Source organism: Orycteropus afer, unplaced genomic scaffold, assembly GCF_000298275.1.
Source record: "Orycteropus afer afer isolate SDZICR_OR568_19922 unplaced genomic scaffold, OryAfe1.0 scaffold00006, whole genome shotgun sequence".
Lineage (NCBI taxonomy): Eukaryota > Metazoa > Chordata > Mammalia > Tubulidentata > Orycteropodidae > Orycteropus > Orycteropus afer.
Window position 1 is genome coordinate 11129810 of NW_006921593.1, and position 25027 is coordinate 11154836.

At 45.4% G+C, this 25027-nt stretch overlaps 1 protein-coding gene across 1 annotated transcript in view; it reads right to left on the reverse strand.

Moving 5' to 3' along the window:
- Positions 1-25027, reverse strand: part of LMTK2 (lemur tyrosine kinase 2) — a 113096-nt gene that overhangs the window by 23738 nt on the left and 64331 nt on the right. Inside the window, exon 7 of the mRNA XM_007940963.2 lies at positions 10662-10795. Within this exon, the coding sequence (XP_007939154.1) occupies positions 10662-10795 (134 nt within the window). The remainder of the gene's footprint in view (positions 1-10661; positions 10796-25027) is intronic.

The following is a 25027-nucleotide window of genomic DNA, read 5'->3' on the forward strand; positions in this document are numbered from 1 at the left end:
CCTGATTTTAAACCATGCCATATCCCCTTGTTCTGTTTGAACAACAGCCTCTTGGTCTATATATGGGTTCCTCATGAGCACAATTAAGTGTTTTGGAATTCCCATTCTTTGCAGTGTTATCCATAATGTGTTATGACCCACACAATCAAATGCTTTTGCATAGTCGATAAAACACAGGTAAACATCCTGCTGGTATCCTTTGCTTTGGGCCAAGATCCATCTGACATCAGCAATGATATCCCTCGCTCCACGTCCTCTTCTGAACCAAGCTTTCATTTCTGGAAATTCCCTATAAATATACTGCTGCAACCATTTCTGAATTACAGCAAGATTTTACTTGAGTGTGATATTAATGATATCGTTTGATAATTTCCACATTCAGATGGATCACTGTTCTTTGGTGAGAACTAGTGAGAACGTTCAAAGTAATGATATTTGGGATGCTTGAATGTTTAACTAGTCCTAATATTTAGGCATCAAGAAAGAAAGGTCCCTAAATATCAGGAGTAAACATTAAAGAATCCTACGTATCAGTACTTTGAACATCCTCATTAGTTTCAATGGTTGAAAGAAGAATTAAACCACTGTCTATACTTCACTGGGCTTCCTGGTCAATGGTGGTTTTCTGGGAGAGACCATTATAACCAAATGGCCAGTTATGTGGAGTAAGAGCTGAGATAACAGTGTCAGTTCCTTAAATTCACCACTGAACGTGAAACCAACGGTGACAGAGCTTACTGCATACCAAGACAAGGTTGGGACAGCGCTGCCAGACAAAATGTCTCCACAGACAGCCTGCTACGTACCAGCAATGGCGCAGTTACCCAACAGCAGGTAATGCTCACTGCAACCTTCACCTATCAGTTCACTTCATCTGTACTACAACCCCATGAGGTGAGCACCGTTACCCTCATTTACAGATCAGTAAACTGAGGCTCAGGGAATTACTGTGACATTGCCAGGAAGGGTCACAGAGATGGCAAGTTACTGGTGAGTCGTTACTTTCTTTTTCTCCCTGTAACTATCAATGACAGATGACAAATTAACGACTGCAGCAAACACTGTACGTGCATGCGGTCTGCCCTTGAGGAACACGTGCTGACCCGCCTCTCGAGTCAGTCATGCTACTCCCTCCCTCTGTATGTTCCCAAGGGCGGCTTCCACAGTACACTGTCCAGGCGCCTTCAGGCCAGAAAAGCTGGGAGAAACCTTGGGACACCCTGACTCTACCATCACAAACAATACAGAAACTTCCAGTCTCAACAGAAGCGGTCCCTGCTGGGAGGGAGGGTGGAGCGACCTGCCACTGGAGGGCAGGAAAGTGAAAACATCCTGAGGCAGGCATGTTTATCCACTGACCAACAGCCCCAGAGGAGGGTGGGTTCTGCCAACAGGGTACTGAGCACCATTAACAAGCATAGCTAGGGTCTCTGTAAGCCTGCCCACCGGCTCCTTGAGAGACCAGGCTGAAAACCTGGGTGGCAGTTCCACAGCAGGCCTGGCAACTGCCACTGAGGCCCATTCAAGTAGCTCCTAGGCCACAGCAGGGCCGGCTTGCTCCTTCCTCCCCCTCCTCTCAGCCCGCTCCTCACAGATGTAGGCCCTTAGACACACCAACGGTTAAAGAGAAAGACGGAAAGTTACATGTGCAAAAGGCCTGTGGCCCTCATATAAAAGACACTCAAGTTCAAGACATCCCACAACATTGTCGGGGCAGTGGGAGGCATCTCATTACCTGAAAACCAGAGATAACAAGTTGGAAAATGGCACCTCAGCCCACTCCCTTCCTCTGCTCCAAATATTTCAGCCACCACTTTTGTTGTTGTGTTGTTGTTATGCGTTGTCCAGTCGGACCCAACTCATAGCGACCCCTCCTTAGGTTTCCGAGGCAGTATCACTAAAGAAGTAGATTGTCCCATCTTCCTTCCGAGGAATGGCTGGTGGGTTTGAACTGCCAGCCTTCTGGTTAGCATCAGCTACCACAGTCCAGTGGAAAAAGCCCTGGGTGAAGCCAGAGGACCTGTAAACGAGTCACTGCTCCACTACTTAGTGACTGGGTGACTCTGGGCATGTCACTTAGCACATCAGCTTCCCGACAGAAAAATACAGTAAGGAACGGGCCTGCTGTGGCTAACTCACAGGGTGTTACAGGGTAAAATGAGAACACGTACGAAATGTTTTAGAAACAGGAACATGTCATACAGATTCAAGGCAATGATATAATTTCAGTTCAAAACTGGTAAAACTAAACACTCTAAAACTCAATGCCATGCAAAGCTAAAGATCAGAATGACACAAAGGCTTAACAACAGTGGGGACTTGACGTCAATGGCCCGTTTGGGTTCGGAAATACAAACACATGCCCAGTAATTCTCCTCTCAAGCTGAAAAACAGGTCCAGTGACAAGGCTGCCAAGTGACACAGGCCTGCCAAGTGACACGGGCCCTGGGAGGCACCCTAGCTGGTCCCGCTCACTGGCAGTGCCCTCTGTCCACACAGCTGCCGGTGGCTCTGTGGGACTCAAGGCCGGTGGATGTTGCTGACGGTTACAAGGAGGTAGGCAGCTGCAGGTCTAGCGAGTCTCAGTCTAGATTCTTACGGAACCCTCTCTGAGTTCCAAACTCCTGCTAGAACTGGAGCGCAGCTATCTTCAAAAAGAAAAGCTGTGTGTGACCGAGGCTGTTTCTGAAACCATCCACACCTGTTCCCACGGGTGCTTGGTTCTATTCTGCAAACATGGGGTCCCAACAAGTGGAAACCATGACAACCAATATTTCTATTAACTACCTGTGCTTCTGCAAGTAACCCAAGCTCCTGACAGAAAGAGCTACCAAAGGGAAGCAAAGTTAGCATTTCACTGCCTATTCCAGGAGCTTGGCAAATATCATCCATGTTTAATCATTATAGCGGCCCTTCAGGTAAAGATTATCCCATTTTATAGAAGAACTAGGTTCAGAAGTATCAAGTAACACGACTCACACTGGGTAAAGCTAATGACAAGTGAATTATCACCTTCAACCCCAGTCTCTCTGTGCTCAGCTCACCATGCTGCCTTTGGCAGGCATGGAGGTTTATTAAAAAAAAAAAAAAAAAACCAAAAACACGTATCACCACTGGGGCTCCGAACAGACTCTGCCACTTAGCCCTCTAAGACAGGATGCCGTTCAGATGCCGAAGATTAAACCAAGAGGATTCCGACAAGACATCAAGAAGCAACAGAGAGTCCTGACAAGCCTCACCCCTCTTATGAGGTTAGCTCCTCTCCTCACCTCTGCTTATCAAGTCGGCTCTTACTAGGAGAACAACACTATTTATTCTCAACCAGCAAACACGTATCGAGTGCCTACTGCATACCAGGCACTGCTAGGCTTTAGATAAAGAACACTTGCACAGGGGAAATTCTAATTAGGCTCAAGGAAAAGGCATCTGGGCTGGCATGTGGTCACAATGGAAGGGCTGGGTTTGAGGGCTGGTGATAAAATGGGGATAAAGCCTTCAGTTCTGAGGTTTCTCCAGAGCTGGGCAAGAGCTGACACCAAGTTGGAAAGTGAGGACTTTATGGGTCTTGACTTCTGATTCTGGCTTATCTGCAAAAAACTGTAAAACTGGGCAAAAGGTGTAAGGCAGCACTGCAGGTGTCAGGAAAAAGACAGCCCAGGGTCCGACCCCGGCGGGCAAGGAAAGAGCAGGGGGAGCTCCACGTTGGGTCCAGCTCTCTGCTTCGGGTCACCTCCCACTGCCCAGCTGCCTCCTGGCTGGTGGGAACAGAGATCCGAGCGGGAGCTCCTGTGGGGTCTGCAGGGCGGAGCACAGGAGAGGAGGGCAAGCCGCGTGGACATCCGTGGAAGGGTTCCCTGAGCCCTGACTTTGGCCATCTACCAAGTTGCACTTGGGCATTCACACATGTCCCCTCATGACCTTAAAAAGTGGCTCCTCTAGCCCTGCCCTGCCCACGCCTACAACCAGGATCAAGCCTAGCTCCAGTGAACTGCCAGCCAGGCGGGAACTCCGCAGGCGCCTTAGCAGTGGCCCACCCCGAGGCCTCACCGTCTGCTCCTCTCTGCCTGTCTGCTCTCATGGAGAAAGCACCACACCTACGCTCAGAGCTGGTATAAAGACGAGGTCATGCGCGGACGGTGCACGGCCTGCAAGAAAGCACTCTGGATCTTCACTGTGAACTCCAAAGCGCTTATTGCCCTGTCTCTTCACGGTACCGCCAAAGGGACAAGGAAAAATGATGGAAATGGAGTCTCAGTCTGGTTTCTGGTTTTAATGGAAAAGGCTTTATATTTTTTGCCCCTTGGAATGGTACTTGCTGAGTTTTGATAAATACGGTATTTATTTTAACCACAATGAAATAAAAAACAAACAAACCCCACACTGTTCTGTTCTGTAAGCCCACTACCTACAAAACTAAGTGCGAAAGCCATGTTCCAGCCCCCAAGGCCTGTGGCCTGACTTCAAGCTACGTCTCTGCTCCTACCCCCCACTACTTCCCTCCATGTAGCCCTCTTTCACTTGGGATAAATTACACAGTTTGATGTTTCCCTAAAATTCCTTTCCCTCTGTCTCCTCCCACATATACCTTCCAGATAGCTCCTTCTCCAGCCAGGTCCTAATCTCCTCAATTCCGCAATGTATCTTCAAGAAGAACTAAAATGCCACCCCCTCCAGAAAGCCTGCCAGGATTCCCCCCAAAGGAAACTTGTTCTCTGGGTGTTTATATCTCCAATGGCAGCACTTATTAAAGCACAACAACCAAAGTGCACTAAGGAGGGTCAGAGATCAGAGCACAGGCTCCAGAGCCTGATGGCCTGGGCTCAAATGGCTTGGTCAGCGTAACAGCTCAGCAGACAAAGCACTCACCACTCTGAGCATCAGTATCCTCCTCTGTAAAACGAGGTGAAGAACAGCACTGGTGTCATGGCTCACGAAGGTGAAATAACTCTATGTAGGACCTTCAACAAATGCTCAGAATGCAGCAGGTGTGTGGGTTCTAACGCCCTGCCAGAAAGTCAGTAAGCAGGAAGTGCACCATTTGCTTTGTTCTGAATGGATTTTGAGGCCCCCCACACTGCTGACCCAGGACCAGGCAACGCTTCATTCTTTGTACATGGGGTCACCATTAGTTGGAGCCCACTTGTCAGCAAAGAACAACAACATACCCTCACTACAGCACCAAACACTGCTGCGGTAGGTGGTCAATGAATCTTTGCTGAACCAATGAATTTTACATTGTCTTTAACTTAATACTGACACAAATCCAAGCAGCAAGAAAATAAAAAACGCTAAAAGCAAGACAAGGCCCAGCCTCACCCACCATAATCGTCATCTACTTCTCCTGCCTCTGCGGCTTGTTACCAGGCCAGACGCCACGGTGGGGGCTTTCAGGTTTCACTGCATCCTTCTTTAGCCTTACGTCAGCACCGTTGCCACCCCCCCCCCCCCGGGAGAAGCTGGGGCTGCCTGAGGAGAGTGGCCGTGCAGGGTGAACTCCCTCCTGTTTCACATGCACTTACTCCACAGGCTTCACATTCAAGTCTGATCCCAAAGCCCAGTTACTGAAAATCTTTAGGTTTCAATCACGACATCAAGATGCTGTCAGAACTGTAGTCTGTGGTTGCATTTTTCCATTTAATACAACTCCGTGCCAGGGACAGCCTGGGGCTCTATCATAACTGATCAAGTGGATTAAAGCAAAGTCATAATTATCACCATGTGTAACATGTTTTTCTTTAAAGACCAATATTTAAAGTAGTGCGCAACAGCAGGGATCTAAAAGGCAAAGTGGAGAGATTACACGCCCAACAACGGCTGCAAATCCCTAACAGTCACTGTTGGAAAGCAGTGTGTCAGCAAAGCTGCAGCCCAAGCTGACCGGTCACCAGCTGTCTCAGCTCTACCAACGTGGACCCCCAGAGTGCACTGTAAGGAGTCAATCACATGAAACGAGGCCTTGCAGTGATTACCGGTCAGCTCCTGGCACTTGCACCCCCACCACTAAGGGTGGCCAAGTTAGTAACCTTGGTGCCCCTCACAGGAAGTTACGAGGAGGAATGTTACCTTTGTGAGTATTAGGTGCTGTCGAGTCAATTCCGACTCACGGTGACCCCACATGTGCCAGGAGAACTGCTCCAAACGGTTTTCAAAGCTGAGACCTTTCAGGAGCAGACTGCCAGGCCCGACTTCCAAGGTGCATCAGGGGGACCGGTTTGAACCGCTAGCCTTTCAGCTGTAGGCAAGTGCTGAACTGTTCACAACACTCATGGATTTCTATGTTAACTTGAAAGGGGCTCTTCCACCCACAGCCATGGCTCTGGGCACTGCTTCAAGGTCAGTGGCACACAGGGCTCTGGGACACATGAACTGGCAGAGGGATGCAGGTGGCTCACCGGACTCCTTTTCACCAGTCCACCCCGGTACCTTGGTGGCATCTACTGGCGGGGCCCAGGAGACCCAGGCTCTCAGCAAGCACAGCACAGCACCAGGCTGGCAGCCTCCGCTGTCTCCACAGCCGTCACACACGTCTCCTGTGCTACTTCAAACGCAGACTACCCAAGGCCCAGGGGCAGGCCGTCTTAAAAAATAAGAACCAAAATGATCTGGGGCACTTTACTGGGTCGAGTTTCAAACACAGTTGATGATTTTAGTCTCCTTTTAACCAACACAGAGAACACTATTTTGACAGCCAATAAATAGTCTAACTTCCAATTTTAAAACGTGCTACACACAGTATACTCCCAACAAGAAAAGTATTTGTGCCCCAAATGGAAACTACATACAATATGGCTGCTTTTGAAACAAATTTCTACAGAAAGCACAGTCTCATCTACCCTGAGACCAGAAGAACTAGATGGTGTCTGGCTATCAACGTACTAAGGAGGGCAACAACAGATGGACCCTGCTAGAGAGAAAAACATGGAACAGAAACTCAAATTCCTTACGAACAAAACAAAAACCATCAAACAAAAAACCCAGACCTACTGGACTGGTTGCAACTGGAGGATCTGGAGACTACTACTCGGAGGTACTCGCCAAACTCTGATCTCAAACTAACCCAACGGTGTCACCATGTAGCAAAATAACAAACTGGCTCAAAAACTAATCAAAGTCCCCTATAATTACTGTGCTCCTTCTACCAATCATCTGTACAGACCAATGGCCAGCCATTTCTTCTAAACAAAGATGACAATGTGAGGGGACAGGGAAACTAGATTAACGGAAATGGAACCACCTGAATTGAAGTAATGGCACTGTCCACACATTGGGAAGAAGGTGACAGTGTGACTGAACAACTTGTGTAGAAATCGCTGAATGGAAACCTAAGCCGCTGTGTAAACCTTCACCAAAAACACAGTAAAATAGTAAACCAAGACAAACACAAAAAGGTTTCAGACATTTTCTTTAACTTGGATTTTTGTACTGGAATAAAATTTGAACCATGTGCTTTAAATTTGGTGGTTTGTTTTTTAAAAAATTTTATTGTGATTTGGGTGAAGGTTAATATTATCTTTACTTCTTCTAAAGTTCACAAAATTATAAACAGGTGAAAGCTTAACCTGAAAAAGCTCACAGGAAAATACCATTTACTCGGACATCTTCGCTAACTTTCAGAACTAGCAGAAACGCACTTGGGCTTCCAACATATTTTTGAGCTGCCTTTGGTGACTCATTGATGCTGACTCTCGGACAGGATCCTCTTTTGAAAGCTCTAGTCTCTAAAATTAAAACATTTCTAAACCAGGTGTATCAGGCAATAATCACCTATGTTGTACAAAGTTTGAAGAATAAAGATTAAAAAACTAAACAGGATCTCTCCATTTTAAAATAAATACATCTTTCTACTTTGAAATTTTGTGTAGGGATTCTGCCTCGGGCCTTAAACCATAACCTCTCAGGTTGTTTTAAAATGCACATTATAAGAATGATGTGTCCATTACACAAAGTCAAACAAAATAAAGATGTGTAAGAAAAATATGTATAATTTAGCTTCTCCTGCACCCCAAAAATGTTGAGAGTTTGACGGCACTTACTCTTTCATGCTGTACAAACACGCATCCTAACAAATATCGCCAAGTTTCCTTATTTTTAAGTTTCCTTATTTTTAAATAGATGAAGCCATGCTATATTCTCTCAACCTGACTTTTAGGAATTAGAAAGCACACAGACACCCCTTCTATCAATACACACAGGTGTTCCTCTCCAGGTCTTTAGATTAGTGATGCTGCTGTTGTTAGGTGCTAAGCTGACTCCAACTCATGGTAACTGCATGGACAACAGAATGAACACTGCCTGGACCTGCCCCACCGTCACAATCTGTCATGCCTGAGCCCATCATCACAGGCACTGTGTCCATGCACCTCACTGAAGGCCCGCCCATTTTCTGCTGACCCTCCACTTTCCTTCTCTAGGGATGGTCTCTTCTAATGTGACCAAAGTAGGTGAGACAAATTCTGGCCATTCTCGCTTCTAAGGAACATTCCACCTGCACTTCTTCCAGGACAGATTCTTCGTTCTTTTAGCAGTCCGTGGTTTTTTCAGTATTCTTCACCAACACCACAATTCAAAGGCATCAACTCTTCTTCAGTCTTCCTTATTCATTGTCCAGCTCTCACATGCATGTAGTCTATTGAATATAGCATGGCTAGGTCTAGACAAGGGAGCTCTGGTAGCATAGTGGCTAAGACACTTGCCTGCTAACCAGACGGCTGGCGGTTCAAACCCACCAGCCACTCCTCGGAAGGAAGGTTGGGCAATCCTACTTCCGTAGTGATACTGCCTCGGAAACCCAAGGAGGGGTCGCTATGAGTCGGGTTTGACTCGACGGCACATAACAACAACAACAACAACAAGGTCTAGACACACCTTAGTCTTTAAAGAGACATCTTTGCTCTTCAACACTTTAAAGAGGTCTCTTGTAGCAGATTTGCCCAGTGTAATACCACATCTGATGTCTTGACTGATGTTTCCATGTGTGCTGATTGTAGATCCAAGCAAAATGAAATCTTTGATAACTTCAATCTTTTCTCCATTTATTGTGATGTTGCTTATAGTCCAGTTGAGAGGAATTTTTGTTTCTTTTATGTTTAGGTGTAATCCATACTGAGATAGCAGTCTTTGATCTTCATCAGTAAATACTTCAAGTCCCCTTCACTTTCAGCAAGCAAGGTTGTGCCATCTGCATACTGCAGGTTGTTAGTGGGTATTCCTCCACGCCTGCTGCCACGTTCTTCTCCAGCTTCTCGAGTTATCTGCTCAGCATACAGACTGAATAAGTATGGTGAGAAGACACAACTCTGACTCACATCCATCCTAATTTTAAACCACGCAGTATTCCCTTGTTCTGTTCAAATGACTGCCTCCTGGTCTATGTAGTCTTCTCGTAAGCACAATTGTGTGTTCTGGAATTCCCATTCTTCACAGTATTATCCATAACTGTTGTGATCCACAGAGTCGAATGCCTTTGCATAGTCAATAAAACACAGGTAAACATCTTTCTGTTATTCTTAGCTCTCAGCCAAGACCCATCTGACATGAACAGTGATCTCTCTTTCCATGTCTTCTTCTGGATCCAGCTTGATTTTCTGGAAGTTCCCTATTAATACACTGCTGCAATCGTTTTTGAATGATCTTCAGCAAAATTTTACTAGTGTGTTATTAATGTTATTGTTCAATTATTTCCGCATTGTAGGTCTTCGGGTTATTAATGGGCAGAATAAAGTCAAGAGACTTAAGAATGAATCCATTTTAAACATAAATCCGAGCTCCCGAGACTCAAGGGGCAGCAGCAGAGATCAATCAACCTCCTTCTGGGATCACAGCCACCAACTCAGCTGGAACTCACAGCCACTGTCGTCTGAATCATGAAAGCCACCATCAAGGACAGGAACATACACACTGCACTCCAAGGAACTGTGGGTGTGCAAGCAGGACCCGGAGTCTGTGATGTCAGCCCCTGTGTGGCTCGCCTCCCACCCTGACCACTTGTCACCCCTGCCACAGGCGTGGCCCTCTTCAGATCGGATCCCTTGACACCATCTGCTTCGGGGGCCCCTGACTGAAGCCGGTCCTCACACTGGCCAGAAACCAATGCTAGGACCTTGTAGAGAAAGATGGCATAAGCCAATCAGATGCTGTCTCCCTGTCTCAGGAATTTGGACCAGCCTACAACCCAGAGATCAGAACCAGAAGCCTAAAGCAGGTGTGGAAAGGATACAAGACCAACTCGACGAATGTCATCGATGTTACTGAACTATACATGTGGAAAGTGTTGGAAGGGTGTAAGTTTTGTTATGTCTATTTTCACCACAATAAAATTAATTTAAAAAAAAAAAAAAAAAGGATGCAACAAGAGGCCTTATGAGGTAGGCGGGGGCTGCTTACCAGCCAGCTCTGAGGAAAGCACAAGTTTTGACATTCTGGAAAAAATTACTAGACCTTAGGCTGGAGAATACCACATTAAGACATACCACTGCTAGGGGTGGTTTCCATAAAGCTCCACTTGACCCTGGTTCTGGCACCGTGGCATACAGGGCAGTTCTGCTTTTATAAACGGGACTTCGCTCCACAATCTGTCCCCCGGGAGCATTTCCGAGCGCCTTCACACAGCCGGCACGGCTGGAAGGCACCCAGCACCATGCAGGGCCCGAGTGGATGCCCACCTGTGCAGGAAGTGAAGCTTGTGCATGGCGGCCAGCCCCGCGGCGATCTCACAGGCCATCCTCTGCAGCAGCATGATCCGCGAGTCCCCCCGCACGTGTTCTTGCTCGTCGCGCAGGTAAGCTTTCAGATCACCCTGCAAAGAGCATGCATTTTAGTTTAAAGAAAGGGGCCACGGGTGTGAACTGAGCAATCAAACACGTGCTCTCGTCGACACTATTACGATTACTTATTAGAAATCACTCATATTTGAGGTTAACGGAATCTCAGACAGACCAAGGTTCAAGTTACAAGAAGTAACTCCAAACCAAACCTTCAAAAGGTTTCAAAGACACAGAGCACTATCGTCCCATTTCAGCGCCATCCTAACGAGATTAAAACTTTGTTACCTTTGTTATATAATACACGTCAAAGAAAACAGTGGGGGAGAAACAAACGATAACCACGACGCTGCACACTGTGAGTGGTGCTGTCATTAGCTGCCATCGAGTCAGTCCGACTCAATCAAGCCACCACGTGTTAAAGGGCAGAACTGCCTGCAGGGCTGTCTTGTGTAGAAGTATAGACGTCTCTGGGTAACTAAGGGATGACGCTGAGAATAAAGGACACGGCATCATTCGTTCTACCTGTGAAGGATTCTAGGTGAAACAGTCAGTAACCACCACGTCACAAAGGCGCCACACGGCACCCCCGAGCACTGATGGATGGGCAATGGAGGGAAGGTAGAATCACAGAAAACGGTAGAAAAATGAGAGGGAAAACAAGGGAGAAGTACTCTCAGTGTGGGTGACAACTGCTCAGGCCTCTGACAACCTCCCCCAGGCTGTCGCTGCCGGAGACCTCTGTGAGAAAGAACATTTCAGACAAAGGCACAAAGTTAACAAGTCTATTTGAAAGACAACAGCACAGAAAAATTCCATCTAGACACCCAATACACATCAAATCTATTATAGTCCAATTGATTCCAACTCATAATGACCCTAGAGGACAGGGCAGAACTGCCCCATAGGGTTTCCAAAGCTGTCAATCTTCACAGAAGCAAAGCCAAACCCAACCCACTGCTGGGAACCCATTCTGACTCACAGCGCCCCTAGAGGACACAGTGAAACTGCTCCATAGGGTCTCCAAGGCTGTCACCTGTACAGAAGCACACTGCCACATCTTCCTTCCTGGAGCAGCTGGTGGGGTCAAACTGTTGACCTTTCCGTTACAGGCCAAGCACTCAACCACTGCACCACCAGGGCGCCTTTCCTGAAATCACTAATAAAATTTAGAAATCAACCCAACAGCTTTTAGTTTTCTTGAAGACTGAGTCAAGAAAAGATTTCCCAAGGAAAGAAATTTTCCTTGACCAACCAAAGAATACATGTCTTATCAATGTCACTGACAATAGCAAATTTATCAAACTCCTTCCAGAATAAACCTTTATAAACATCTGTCCACATCTAATACAAGCACACTCTAAGAACCACCTAGGTACTAAATCCGAAGAGCCCCATTTTTGCTGTTAGGTGTCACTGAGTTGCTTCCCCTCACAGCAGTATCATGTACAACAGACTGAGACCCTGCCCTGGCCTGCGCCATCCCCACACTCGCTGCTGTGTGTAAGTCCACTGGGGCACTCCGTCTCACGGAGGGTCTTCTTTGTCACTGACTCGCTACTTTGCCAAACATGATGGTCTTCTCAGGGACTGTCTCTCCTGACGACGTGTCCAAAGCACATGACACGAAGTCCTCCCTCCTAGCTTCTACACAGCATTCTGAGCATTTTCAGGGCAGTGAAACTATTCTGTATGACACTGTCATGGTGGACACATGGCATCACACATTTATCCAAATGCACAGGACTGCTCAACACAGAGTGGACCCCCACGTAAATGACAGACTTTAGGCAGTAACAGCGTATTGCTTCATCAATCGTAACAAACACCCCAGAATGTAAGCTGTTAATGGGGAAAGTGTGTGCAGCGGGGAGAGGGAGCATTTGGGAACTCTGTACTTTCTGTGCACTTTTTTTCTTAAACCCAGAAACACTCTTAAAAAGTCTATGGGGGGAAAAAAACCCTCCCTTTCACACCTAGCCCCCCATTCCAGACGAGGCTCTATCTGGCACAAGAGTTACAGGATTAGAGATGATTAGATGATAGTTAAATTAACCCAGAATAATTGCAGCAAAATTAACTTGAGGTCTACAGGTGAATGGAATTTTTATAAGCTGCCTCATATGGAAACCAAGTAAGAAAAGTGGCCTCAGTGTACTTACACTCCCGATAAATGGCAGCTCAATTCATTTGCCTAACCCCTCGACAAGGTGCTCTGGTGGTGCTGTGCCTAAGGCATTTGTCTGCTAACCAGAAGGTTGGTGGTTCAAACCTACCAGCCACTCCGCGGAAGGAAGACTGGGCAATCTACTTTCATAAAGATTTACCACCTCGGGAACCCAAAGGGAGTCGCTATGAGTCAGAACCAATTCGATGGCAGTGAGTTTGGTTTGGTAACCCCTTTACAGAAGCCCTGGTGGCATAGTGGTTAAAGCATTTAGCTACAAATAGAAAGGCTGGCAGTTCAAACCCACCAGCGGCTCTATGGGAGGAAGATGAGGAAGTCCGCTTCTATAAGACCGACAGCCTTGGGAACCTTATGGGGGAGTTCTACTGTGTCCTACACAGTCATTGTGAGTGGAATCGACTCAGTGACAACAGGTTTTATTTCCCTTTAACCCCTTCATAGCCGTCTAAGGAAAGAAATTACTCTCACACAAAGTATGGCTATTCTGTGCTGTTTCTGGACAGTTTTCAAAACAAAAAGCAGCTGCTGTTGGCAACAGTCAAGACTCAGCACAAGTGAAGGCACGGGTGTTTTTCACTATCATCTAAAGTAGTTCCAGCTTGGCAAAAACCTGAAGGGGCTCCCTGTATCGGCAAAGAAAAGGCTGCACGATCCAGGCAAGAATCCCCTTAATTTGGACAGGAGGCGCTGACATCAGAGATGACTGAGGAGCCTGACTGTTTCTCCCGGATAAGACTTGGGACCCAGGGTTAGTTCTACATTCTAGACAGGCCCTCAGGGCTCGCCTGAGGTTTACGGTAATTATGGTCAAAGGTCTTCAGGGACTTCCCAGTTTCCTAGGATGAAAAAACAAAAACAAAAAACAAACCCGTTGCATCAAGTCAATTCTGACTCATAACATCCCTGTAGGACAGGGCAGAATGCCCCCATAGGGTTTCCAAGTTTGTAATCTTTAAGGAAGCAGACCGTCTCATCTGTCTCCCACAGAGCAGCTGGTGGGTTCAAACTGACAACCTTTCTGTTGGCAAGTGAGCACTTTAACCACTGCACCACCAGGGTTCCCTTTCTAGGACCAGAGGGAAGCAATTCAATGTTCATAAACGTCTGTCTGCCCCCTAAAAAAAGCATAAAAGTTTTAATTTCAGTTAAAATAATTATATTGAGCAAGCATTAAAAATTAATTCCATTCAAAACAGACAAATCTGAATTCAGATAACTGTTTTAATGATGTTTAGTAAGTGGACAGGGATACTACTCTGGTCTGTTATTTAAAGAAAAAACCACCAAGAACATAAATATATTCTGAATTAAAATACTTTCCTTTTTCTACATTTTAAAAATTTTGCAGATCTACCCCAAAAGGTTCCGCAAGAAAAATTTAAGACACTAGAGGGCAGCAAAGTGCTGTAACAACGCAGGTACGCGAAGCAGCCCCTTGGAAGGAGCTCCTCCATTACTCATCCCAAGACCCTAAGAGGTCACTCACACAGGTCCTCTTAAATCCCAACATCGCTGCAATGAAAGAGTTAGCCGACTGACTGCTCACGGGCCACAGCAATGATTTCATCACAACACAAAAACACGTGTAAAGCTTAGTAACTGAAAAATTACCGTTGACTTTTTGAAAAATTTATGACCTTTAAAATATTGTAATGGAAGGGTTAAAGAGTCACACACACAGACACATACCCACCACCCAGCTGATGACATGAAAGGCAAAGATTACAGCTGAAGCCCCCGTGACCCAATACCTGTCCTCCTTTTTTTCAGCAGGCACACATCAGCCATTTTAATATAAAATGCGATTCGAACTCTTCAATTTCAAGAAACAAAAAACATACAAAACCCTTGAGCTTCAACTTTAATACCAAGTTTTAAAATCTGAGATAAGCTTGGTTTCTAAACAATAACCTCACACGCTAATTTCAGCTCGGAGTTCATTTTTTACAACCAAACCAGGAATCACTGCACAGGAGCATCCGTGCAAACAACAAGTGACAGGTGCCCGCCCCAGTCACAGTCGCTCACGGAGCGGCTACGGCAAGGACCCTTCTGACCAGAAGCTGTCTCCTCACTGCGTCTATTCCATCTTCGTGGCTCAAGCTACACACCCACCTGCACCTGCGTCCCTACTCATCATCTTCCACTAAATCACGGACTGCTTGGCTTCAGCCTTGCAACTTTCTCAACACAACCTCTTCACGAGACCATCTCTTCTCTGCCCCAGCGCTCAAACACCTCTCAGGTAAATCAAAGAAAATTCCAACAGGCCTTCCCCTGACTCCATGCTCTCCTCTGGCTCCACCCCATGTCTCTGCTTCTCCTTGGGACAAAACTCAAAGCAAATCTGTTCTGGCTGACTGCCAGGTCCTCCCTCGAACCCCTGCAGCTTCCACTCACCCCTCAACTCCAACTCTCCAGTAAGGACAACCAGGGGCTGCCTTTCAGTCCTGACAAAGCTACGCTCCAGTCCTTCAACCTGTTCCTCGCCGGCTTCAGGGACACCCGGCCTCCAGGGCCTGTCTTATCTTCCTGGCTACCTCCCGCCCCCCCAGTCTCCTCTGCAGATCTTCCTCTTCACACTGGTCTGCGGGTGGGCATGCCCGGGGCTCAGACCTAGGGCCTTGGTTGGCACAGTGGTCCCTCACTTCCCAGGGGGTTTTATTCACCCCACGGCTTTCAAAACCCGAGATACATGCCTCTGGCCCAAGCCTCACCCTCTTCAAAGCTCCACACTCATCTGTTCAACTACTGACTGGACTGTCCCTATGTGGCCAGGAGGCATCTCAAGCCTAACATGTCTGGCAAGAAACTGTCAGTCTGTTCCATTTCAGCAAATGGCACACCCATGTTCCTTTACTATCCATCATACCAAAGATGAAGAAGCCGTTCACATTTGTGTGTGTGTGTGTTAAAGTATATACCCAAAGATACACCATTGCAACAATCTCTACATGTACAATCAACAAGACCCATTACACCCTTCAAGTTGGGCTACCATTCTCAAGGTCCTCTTCCATGTTCATCCACCACCATTATCTCACACTCATTGCCCCTCAGCTCCACACTGAGCCTTTAAAGCTGCTGTTGTCAATCTGATCTCATAAATGTAACTCTTTAAAAGAGCACAATGCTCGAAGCAGACGTTGTGTTTCTGAGTCTTTTTTTTTTTTTTTGGTTCAAGTAAGACTTCAAGAGATAGCTTTGGTTTAAGGTTTAAAGCTTTGAAATTATCTCAGGGCAATAGTCTTGGGGGTTCTTCTAGACTCAATGGCTCTAGAATGTCTAGATTCCACTGAAAATTTGAAACTCTGTTCCTTGTCCTGCCCCTTTTGATCAGGATTCTTCTATAGTCACGGCAGCTGGGCACCATCCAGTTCTTCTGATCTCATGGCAAAGGAGGCAGCCAGATAAGCTTCAGTTTCCTCCTCTGACTCTAGACTCTCCTCAGGAAGCCATTCTTGAGGTCTCTACACTCCCACATCAGTGACAGAGGACTGGGTTGGCTCTCTCACTACACTGACAAGCAGACTGCCTTTTTCCTAACTCCACTGCTTTCGTCCGGGTCCAGGCCGGCAGCCCAGCTTGTGTGAATGACAGCATACCCCCTAAGGGGCCTCCCTGCTCCCACCCTGAGCTGACAAAGGGAGTCTTCCAGAACATAGGTTAGATCGTGCTGGGCCATTGTTCAACATCATCCCCCGCTCCTCCCTGACACGCTATGGGGCACCTGTCTCTTCCCCTGTGTAGTAAGCAACACAGGCTGAGACTCTTGTCTAGTTCTCTACCGTGTCCCCAGAGCCTGCAGCAGTCCAGGGCACACAGCACAGATTAACCAACATCTGCTTAATGGGCTGCTTCCACCTTTTTTTTTTTTGAACACAATAAAAGAAAAAACTTATCAAGAAGTTCTAAAACATGTCCTCAAAATTAAAATTGGGCCATTTTTTCCCAAAGCTGTCCCACCATTGAAATTAAATTGAAATTGTTCATTTCAATTTAACAATGTACTAGTAATGAACTCAGGAGTAAATCTCTAATTCCAAAATTTTACTGGGCTTTAAATGTATTTTACTATTTCATTACTCTGCATATTAAAGCTATCTAAAGACAGTTAATATAGAAAAATAATACTGTACATTTTCACTTTGTAAACAGTGAATCAAAAAGATTCTAACTCAATTTTGGAAGCATGTGGATTATTCCCAAACTCCACTGGAAGCTCAATTCCTTGGAATTTCAGGATGCATTTCTCCACAGTACAGCACTGTCCAACAGAAACACGGTCCAAGCCACAGAGATTGTTTAAAATTTTCTAGTAGCCATATCAAACACACACATACACACAACCAACTGGGCAGATTTAACTAAACAATTAGTACATTTTACTTAACTCAATGCAGCCAAAATATTATCATTTCAACATGTAACGAATATTAAAGACTGAGAAATTTTACCTTCTTTTTTGGTACTAAGTCTTCAAAACGTCATGTACATTTATACCTCAGAGGGTGTCAGTTCAGACCAGCCCCATCTCAAGAGCCCTATGTGACAACGGCTGCTGTACTGAACAGTGCAGTCACAGACACGATTAGGTCCCAGTCAGCCCACACGAGCACCCTCCAAACATGGCGGGTGAGGAGAGTGGCTTCCTGAGGAGAGTCTAGAATCAGAGGAGGAAATTGAATGCTTATCTGGCTGCCTCCTTTGCCATGAGAGCACCCTCCAAAAAAGGTGGCCACCTGAGAACGCGACTGCTCCCGGCCCGTCTCTCTTGCGCCTGATCCCAGCTCTGATCCTTGGTGCCACAGGAACAGGAGCAAGAACACAGCGTCTGGCGGGGGCGCCTCGGCCAGGTGGCGGGGACAGTGCCTGTGAAGAACCAGCCCATGGGGATGGAGGTCACGGCTGCCGTTGGGGCTGTGTATCAGCAAGAAGGCAGGGCTGCGTGCCTAGGGCAGCTGTCAGGGAAAGCTGGCCATTGGGAGGGCATGAGAGCAGGGCCAGGGTCCAGGAGCAGGAAGACACCCTGCCCCCAGTCCCCACATCCCTCACTCTGCAGCCTAAGATGCAGTCTTGGTGACCGAGCACCATGTCCCCTCCTATGGAAAGTCTGTGCTGGCTCTAAGCGAGGGACGCTGCCCATCTGCTCATCAGTCCACTGTCCCTGCACGTCCTCTCTCTTCCACATGCACTTCTCAGGGGCAGGGGCCACATCCATCATCTTTGTATCCCCAGTACCTAGAAGAGTGCCTGGGGCATGGGGCTTACTTAACAGAACCGTTTGTGAAAAAGAGATGCTTGTTAATTAGGCCAAAGCCACTGGCTCCATGAGGGAAAGACCTGGTGATCCGCTTCTGTAACACTGACAGCCCAGAAAACCGTCGTGTTGTTGTTAGGTGCCATCGAGTCGTCTCCGACTCAGAGCAACCCCATGCACAGTAGAACAAACCATCACCCGGTTCTGTGCCAGCCCCGCAGTCCCTGCTGGACTTGAGCCAGCGCTGCAGCCACTGTGTCAATCCATCTCGTTGAGGGCCTTCCCCTCTTTGATTGACCCTCCACCTTACCAGGCATGACATCCTTCTCCAGGAAATGGTCCCTTCTGATAACATGACCAAAGTAGGTGAGACCAAGTCTGGCCATTCTTGCTTCCAGGAAGCATTCCGGCTGCACTTCCTCTAGAACAGATTTGTTAGTTCTTTTAGCAGTCCACGGTACTTTCAGCATTCTTTGCCAGCACCACAGCTCAAAAGAATAAATTCTTCAGTCTTTTTTATTCATTGTCCAGCTCTCACATGCATATGAGGTGACTGAAAATATCATGGCTTGTGTCAGGAGCATCTTAATCCTCAAGGAAACATCTTTGTTCTTCAGCACTTGAAAGAGGTCCTTTGCAGCCAACTTGCCCAGTGCTATACATTGTCTGATGTCCTGACTGCTGCTTCCATTGGTGTTGATTATAGAACCAAAAATATGAAGTCTTTCACAACTTCAATCTCTTCTCCATTTATCATGATGCTACTTATAGGTCCACTTATGAGGACTTTTGTTTTCTGTATATTGAAGTGTGATGAATACTGCACACTGTATTCTTCAATCTTCATCAGTAAGTGCTTCAAGTCATCCTCACCTTCAGCAAGCAAAGTTGTGCCATCAGTGTATCACAGGCTGTTAATGATTCTCCCTCCAATCTTGATGCCATGTTCTTCATATAGTCCACCTTCTCAGATTATTTGCTCAGCATATAGACTGAGTAAGTATGGTGAAAGAATACAACCCTAACGCACTCCCTTCTTGATTTTAAACCATGCAGAATCCCCTTGTCCTGTTCGAACGACATCCCCCTGGTCTATGTACAGGGTCCTCATGAGTACAGTTAAGTGTTCAGGAATTCCCATTCTTCTCAATGTTATCCATAGTTTATTATGATCCACACAATCAAATGCTTTGGCAGTCAATAAAACACAAGTAAACATCTTTCTGGTATTCTTTGCTTTGAGCCAAGATCCATCTGACATCAGCAATAATATCCCTCGTTCCTCGTCCTCTTCTGAATCCAGCCTGCACCTCTGGAAGTTCTGTCAATATATTGCTGCAGCCATTTTCAAATTATCTTCAGTAAGATTTCACATGGATGCGATATTAATGATATTGTTCGGTAATTTCCACATTCTGTGGGATCACCTTTCTTTGGAATGGGTACAAATATGGATCTCTTCTAGTCAGCTGACCAGGTAGCTGTCTTCCAAATCTCTTGGCATAACCGAGGGAGTGCCTCCAGTGGGGCATCCACTTGTTGAAACATCTCAATGGGTATTTCGTCAATTCCTGGAGCCGTGTTCTTCGCCAATTTCTTCAATGCAGCTTCGACTTCTTCCTTCAATACCACTGGTTCTTGATCATATGAAAACTCTAGGAGCAATTATATTCTGTAACACAAGGGGTTGCCATGAGTCAGTATCGACTCAGTGGCAACAGGTTTGGGTTTATTTTTTCTCAATTAGAAATTTTCAGTACAAAGGGCTGAGTGGAGGTCTCCCACTGGCAGAAAGAATATCTACAAGCACAAAACCACCTGGAATGAAAGTACACTGAAGGAAGTCAAGCCATCAGTCAGAATCCTCACTCTGCCAACAGCAATGATGTGATGTGAGGCAAGTCGACCAACCATCCAACCAGAGGAAGAACCGAGAGCATGGTTCTGAAGTCAGACAGACCCAGGTCTGAGTCTTCAAGTTCCTTCATCTCTCTCAGCCTTGGTTTTCTAGTCTGTAAAACAAAGCTGCCACCACCTGCCTCACACATTTGAGAAGACTCATTAAACGAAGTAAAAACCATCAAAGGCCCAGCACAAGGCCTGACACAGTGAGGTCAGCTCTCTGCCCTCCTTACCCTCTTGCCTGGACAGCAGCCGAGACACTGAGTTTAGCTCACTGCCCTCCATACTCCCCTGTATGGACAACAGCCAAGGGTTCTTCCAGCTCCAAGAGGCTGTGGTCTAGGCTTCTTGTATCCTGCCCATCCACCCATCTTGAGGGACCGAGGGCAGCAAATCCCAGAGGAATGCACATCAAGGATGCCGAGCAAACGTCTTCCCTATTCTCATGGGACCACCACTCAGTACTATGGGAAGCCCATCACTGCTCTCTTGGCTGAGTATAGTAAAGGAGATCAGTACACTGAGTCACGATTGTGACTGTGTTGTTGTATGCTATAGACTCGATTCCAACCCACACTAACCCTACTGCACAGAGCAGAACTCCCCATAGGGTTTTCAAGGCTGTCATCCTTATGGGAGCAGATCACCAGGTTTTGTTCCACAGAGCTGCTGGGTGGGTTCAAACTGCCAACCTTTGGGTCAGCAGCAGAGCACTTTGCACCAGGGCTCCTTGTATTCAAGAAGTCCCTGCTGTGCAGAACATACGACCATCCCTGCCTTTTTTTTTTTTTTTTTTTTAAATTGTGATTTGGGTGAAAGTTTACAGAGCAAATTCACTTTCCATACAGCAGCTCACACACACTGTTTCATGACATTGACCGCAATTTCCCACAATGCAACAGCTCCCCTCCCACTTCCTCCCTATAGTTACGTCTTCCCTGTGCCCTTCCCTCCCATGCACTCCTGCTCCCTGGGCTGTCTCCCTGTGCACAAACAGTCCTTCTATTCGCCCATGACTGATCTCTCCAAGGAGTTTATCTACCTAATGTAAATGTTCCGATCATAAGCCTGTCTTTCGTTTGGCTGCAAGCTATAGAAGTGGGTTCAATTCCAGACCTGAAGGGCAGCTAGGGGCATAGTCTCAGGGGTTCCATCAGGCTGTATCAGACCAGTAAACCTAATCTCTCCCCCCGCTTTTTTAAAATGATTTTGAATTTTGTTCCACACTGTTCTCCCACTCTATCCAGGATCTCCTACATGGATTCCCCTCCAAGTGGTTGACAGTGGTCACTGGGCACCATCTAGTTCTTTTGGCTCAGTCACATAGGCTGAGGATCTCATGGTGTACCAGTCACTTGGATTAATTGTTTTCATGTGTCTTTGGTTTTCTTCATTCTTCTTTGCTCTGGATGAGGAGACCTGTTGTTGTTGCATCTAGATAGCCGCTTGCAAGCTTTTAAGTTCCCAGTCACTACTTGCCAAAGTAGAATGTGTAACAATGTTTTTGTGTAGTAAGTTATGCCAGGTCCAACAACTCACTCCCTCTGGGTAGCTTGCTGTGGCCAAGAAGTGACCATAACCTCACCCCTTGTCAGCTCTATTATATACCTGAGAATTCTTACAGAACATACAAATACACTTGTAGAAATGCTGTCTGCTAACCCTATACATGTTCTGGGGCACACTGCCCCCTGCATAGACATACCTAATCATTCAGCCTGTCTACCCATCTATGCACTTTTAGATCAATGTTTGCCATCACTGACAACGCAGTACTATCTGTACAAAAGTGTTCATCGTTGTTGTCTGTGCCTCCCATGCACCTCTCTGTCTTCCTCTTCCTCAATGCCACCGTGTTGATCAGTCACATTCGGTACATTCTCTTTCTCTTCTCCCAAATCAATACTTGTCTCTATCTATCTAACAGTGTTCCTTCCCCTCCTCTCCCACCCCTGGGGACCAACAAAGAAAATTTCCTTCCTTATATAAACCTTTCCTTGACTTTTTACAATAACAGACTAATACGGTATTTGTTCTTCTGTGATTGACTTATTTCACTCAGTATAAATGTCCTCCAAGTTCATCTACGTTATGCGGTTTTGCAGATTCTACGTTATTCTTTAGGGTTGCATAGCATTCCATTGTGTGTATGTATCATAGTTTGGTTATCCATTATTCTGTTGATGGCCACCTAGGTTGTTTCTGTATTTTGGCTATTGTAAATAGTGCTGCGATGAACATGGGTGTGCATATATCTGTTCTTGTCCTAGCTCTCACTTCTTTTGGATATATACCTAATGATGGAATGGCTGAGTCAAATGGTATTTCTAATTTCAACTTTTTAAGGAATCACCATACTGCTTTCCACAGTGGTTGTATCATTTTTACAGTCCCACCAGCAATCTCTCCACATTCTCGCCAGCATTTGTTATTTGCATCTCTCTAATGGCTAATGATCATGAGCATTTCTTCATATGCTTGTTGGCTGCCTGAATATCCTCTTTAGTGAAGTGTCTATTCATGTCTTCTGCCCATTTTTCACTTGGATTTTTTGTCTTTTTACTGTTGAGGTGTTGGAATTTTCTATAAATTCTAGAGATAAGTCCCTTGACAGGTATGTCATTGCCGAATATTTTTCCCTAGTCTGTAGGTTCTCTTTTGATTCTTCTGAAGAAGTCTTTGGAAGCACATAAAAATTTAATTTTTAGAAGGACCCATTCATGTAGTTTCTCTTCTGATGTTTGTGCATTTTGGGTTATGCTTGATAGTCTATTTATTCCATATATTAGGGCTCCTAAATTTGCCCCCAAGAGCTCTGGTAGCTTAGTGCCTAAGGCACTTGATTGCTAACCAGAAGGCTGGTGGTTCAAACTCACCAGCCACTCCTCAGAAGGAACATGGGGCAATCTACGTCCATAGTGATACTGCCTGGGAAACCCAAGGAGGGGTCACTATGAGTCGGGTCTGACTTGATGGCACATAACAACAACAACAAATTTGCCCCCAGTTTTTCCTCGAGGAACTCTATAGTTTTAGGTTTCACATTTAAGTCTTTGATCCATCTGGAGATAGTTTTTGTGTATTGTGTCAGGTACTGATCTTGTTTTATTTTTCTATAAATGGATATCCAGTTTTGCCAGCACCATTTGTTAAACAAACAATCTCTTCCCCATTAAATGTATTTCAGACCTTTGTCAAAGATCAGCTGACCACAGGTTGATAGATCTATTTTTGGGTTCTCAATTCTATTCCATTGGTCTATGTGTGGTGTTGTACCAAAACCAGGCAGTTTTGACTACTGTGGCTGTATAGTAGGTTTTGAGATCTGGGAGTGTGAGACCTCCTACTTTGTTCTTCTTCTTCAATAATGCTTTGCTTATCTGAGGGCTCTTTCCTTTCCATATAAAGTTAGTGATTGGTTTTTCCATACACTTAAAGAATGTTGATGGGTTCTGGATTGGGATTGCACTGCATGTATAGATTGCTTTGGGTAGAACTAACATTTTCACAATGTTCAATCTTCCTATCCATGAGCATGGTATGTTCTTCCATTTATGTAGATCTCTTGTGGTTTCCTGGAGTAGTCTTTTATAGTTTTCTTTGTACAGGTCTTTTGTGTCCCTAGTAAGATTTATTCCCAAGTATTTTATTTTTTTGGTAGCTAATGTAAATGGTATTAATTTCCTTATTTCTTTTTCAGCAATCTCTTTGTTGGTGTAGAGAAATCCAACTGATTTTTGGATGCTGATCTTGTATCTTGCCACAACACGATACTAAATCTTCCAGTAGATTTCTAACTGAATCTCTTGGGTTTTCTAGGTATAGGATCATATCATCAGCAAATAAGGATAGTCTGACTTCTTCCTTACCAATCTGGATGCCTTTGATTTCCCTTTCTTGCCTTATTGCCCTGGCTAGGAATTCCAGTATAATGTTGAATAGAAGTGGTGATAGAGGGCATCCTTGTCTGGTTCCTGTTCACAAGGGGAATGGTTTCAGTCTCTCTTCATTGAGAATAATGTTGGCTGTTGGTTTTGCATATATGCCCTTTATTATATTGAGGAATGTCCCTTCTATTCCTATTTTGCTGAGAGTTTTGATCAGGAATGGGTGTTGGGTTTTATCAAATGCTTTTTATGCATTGATTAATGTGATGACGTGGTTCTTTTCCTTTGTTTTATTCATATGGTGGATGATACTGATTGTTTTTCTAATGTTGAACCATCCTTGCATACCTGATATGAAACCCACTTGGTCAAAATGAATTATTTTTTTTGATGTTGGAGTCTACTGGCTAGGATTTTGTTGAAGATTTTTGCATCTATATTCATGAGGGAAAATGGTCTGTAGTTTCCCTTTTTGGTGATGTCTTTGCCTGGTTTGGTATCACGGTTATGCTTGCTTCATAAAATGAATTTGGGAGAAGTCCATCTTTTTCTGTGTTTTGGAATAGTTTGAGTAGGTAGGATTGGTGTCAGTTCTTCTCTGAATGTTTGGTAGAATTCTCCAGTGAAACTGTTCGGGCCAGGACTTTTTTTGTGGGTAATTTTTTGATGACCTGTTCAATTTCTTCTTTTATTATTATTATTATCTGTTCAACTTTTCCACCCCAGTCTGTGTTAGTTTAGGTTAAGGAGTGTGTCTAGAAATCTGTTAATTTCTTTCAGATTTTCAAATTTGTTGGAGTACAGTTAGTTCTTCATAGCATCCTGATATTATCCTTTATATTTCAGTTGGTTCTGTTGTGAAGTTGCCCATTTCATTTCTTATTTGTGTTATCTGTATTCTCGCCTTCTTTGTTAAATATGCCAGTGGTTTGTCAGTATTATTAATCTTTTAAAAAAACTAACTTCTAGTCTTTTTTTTTTTTTTTTTATTATCTTTCTATTTTCTGTTTCATTGATTTCTGCTCGAATC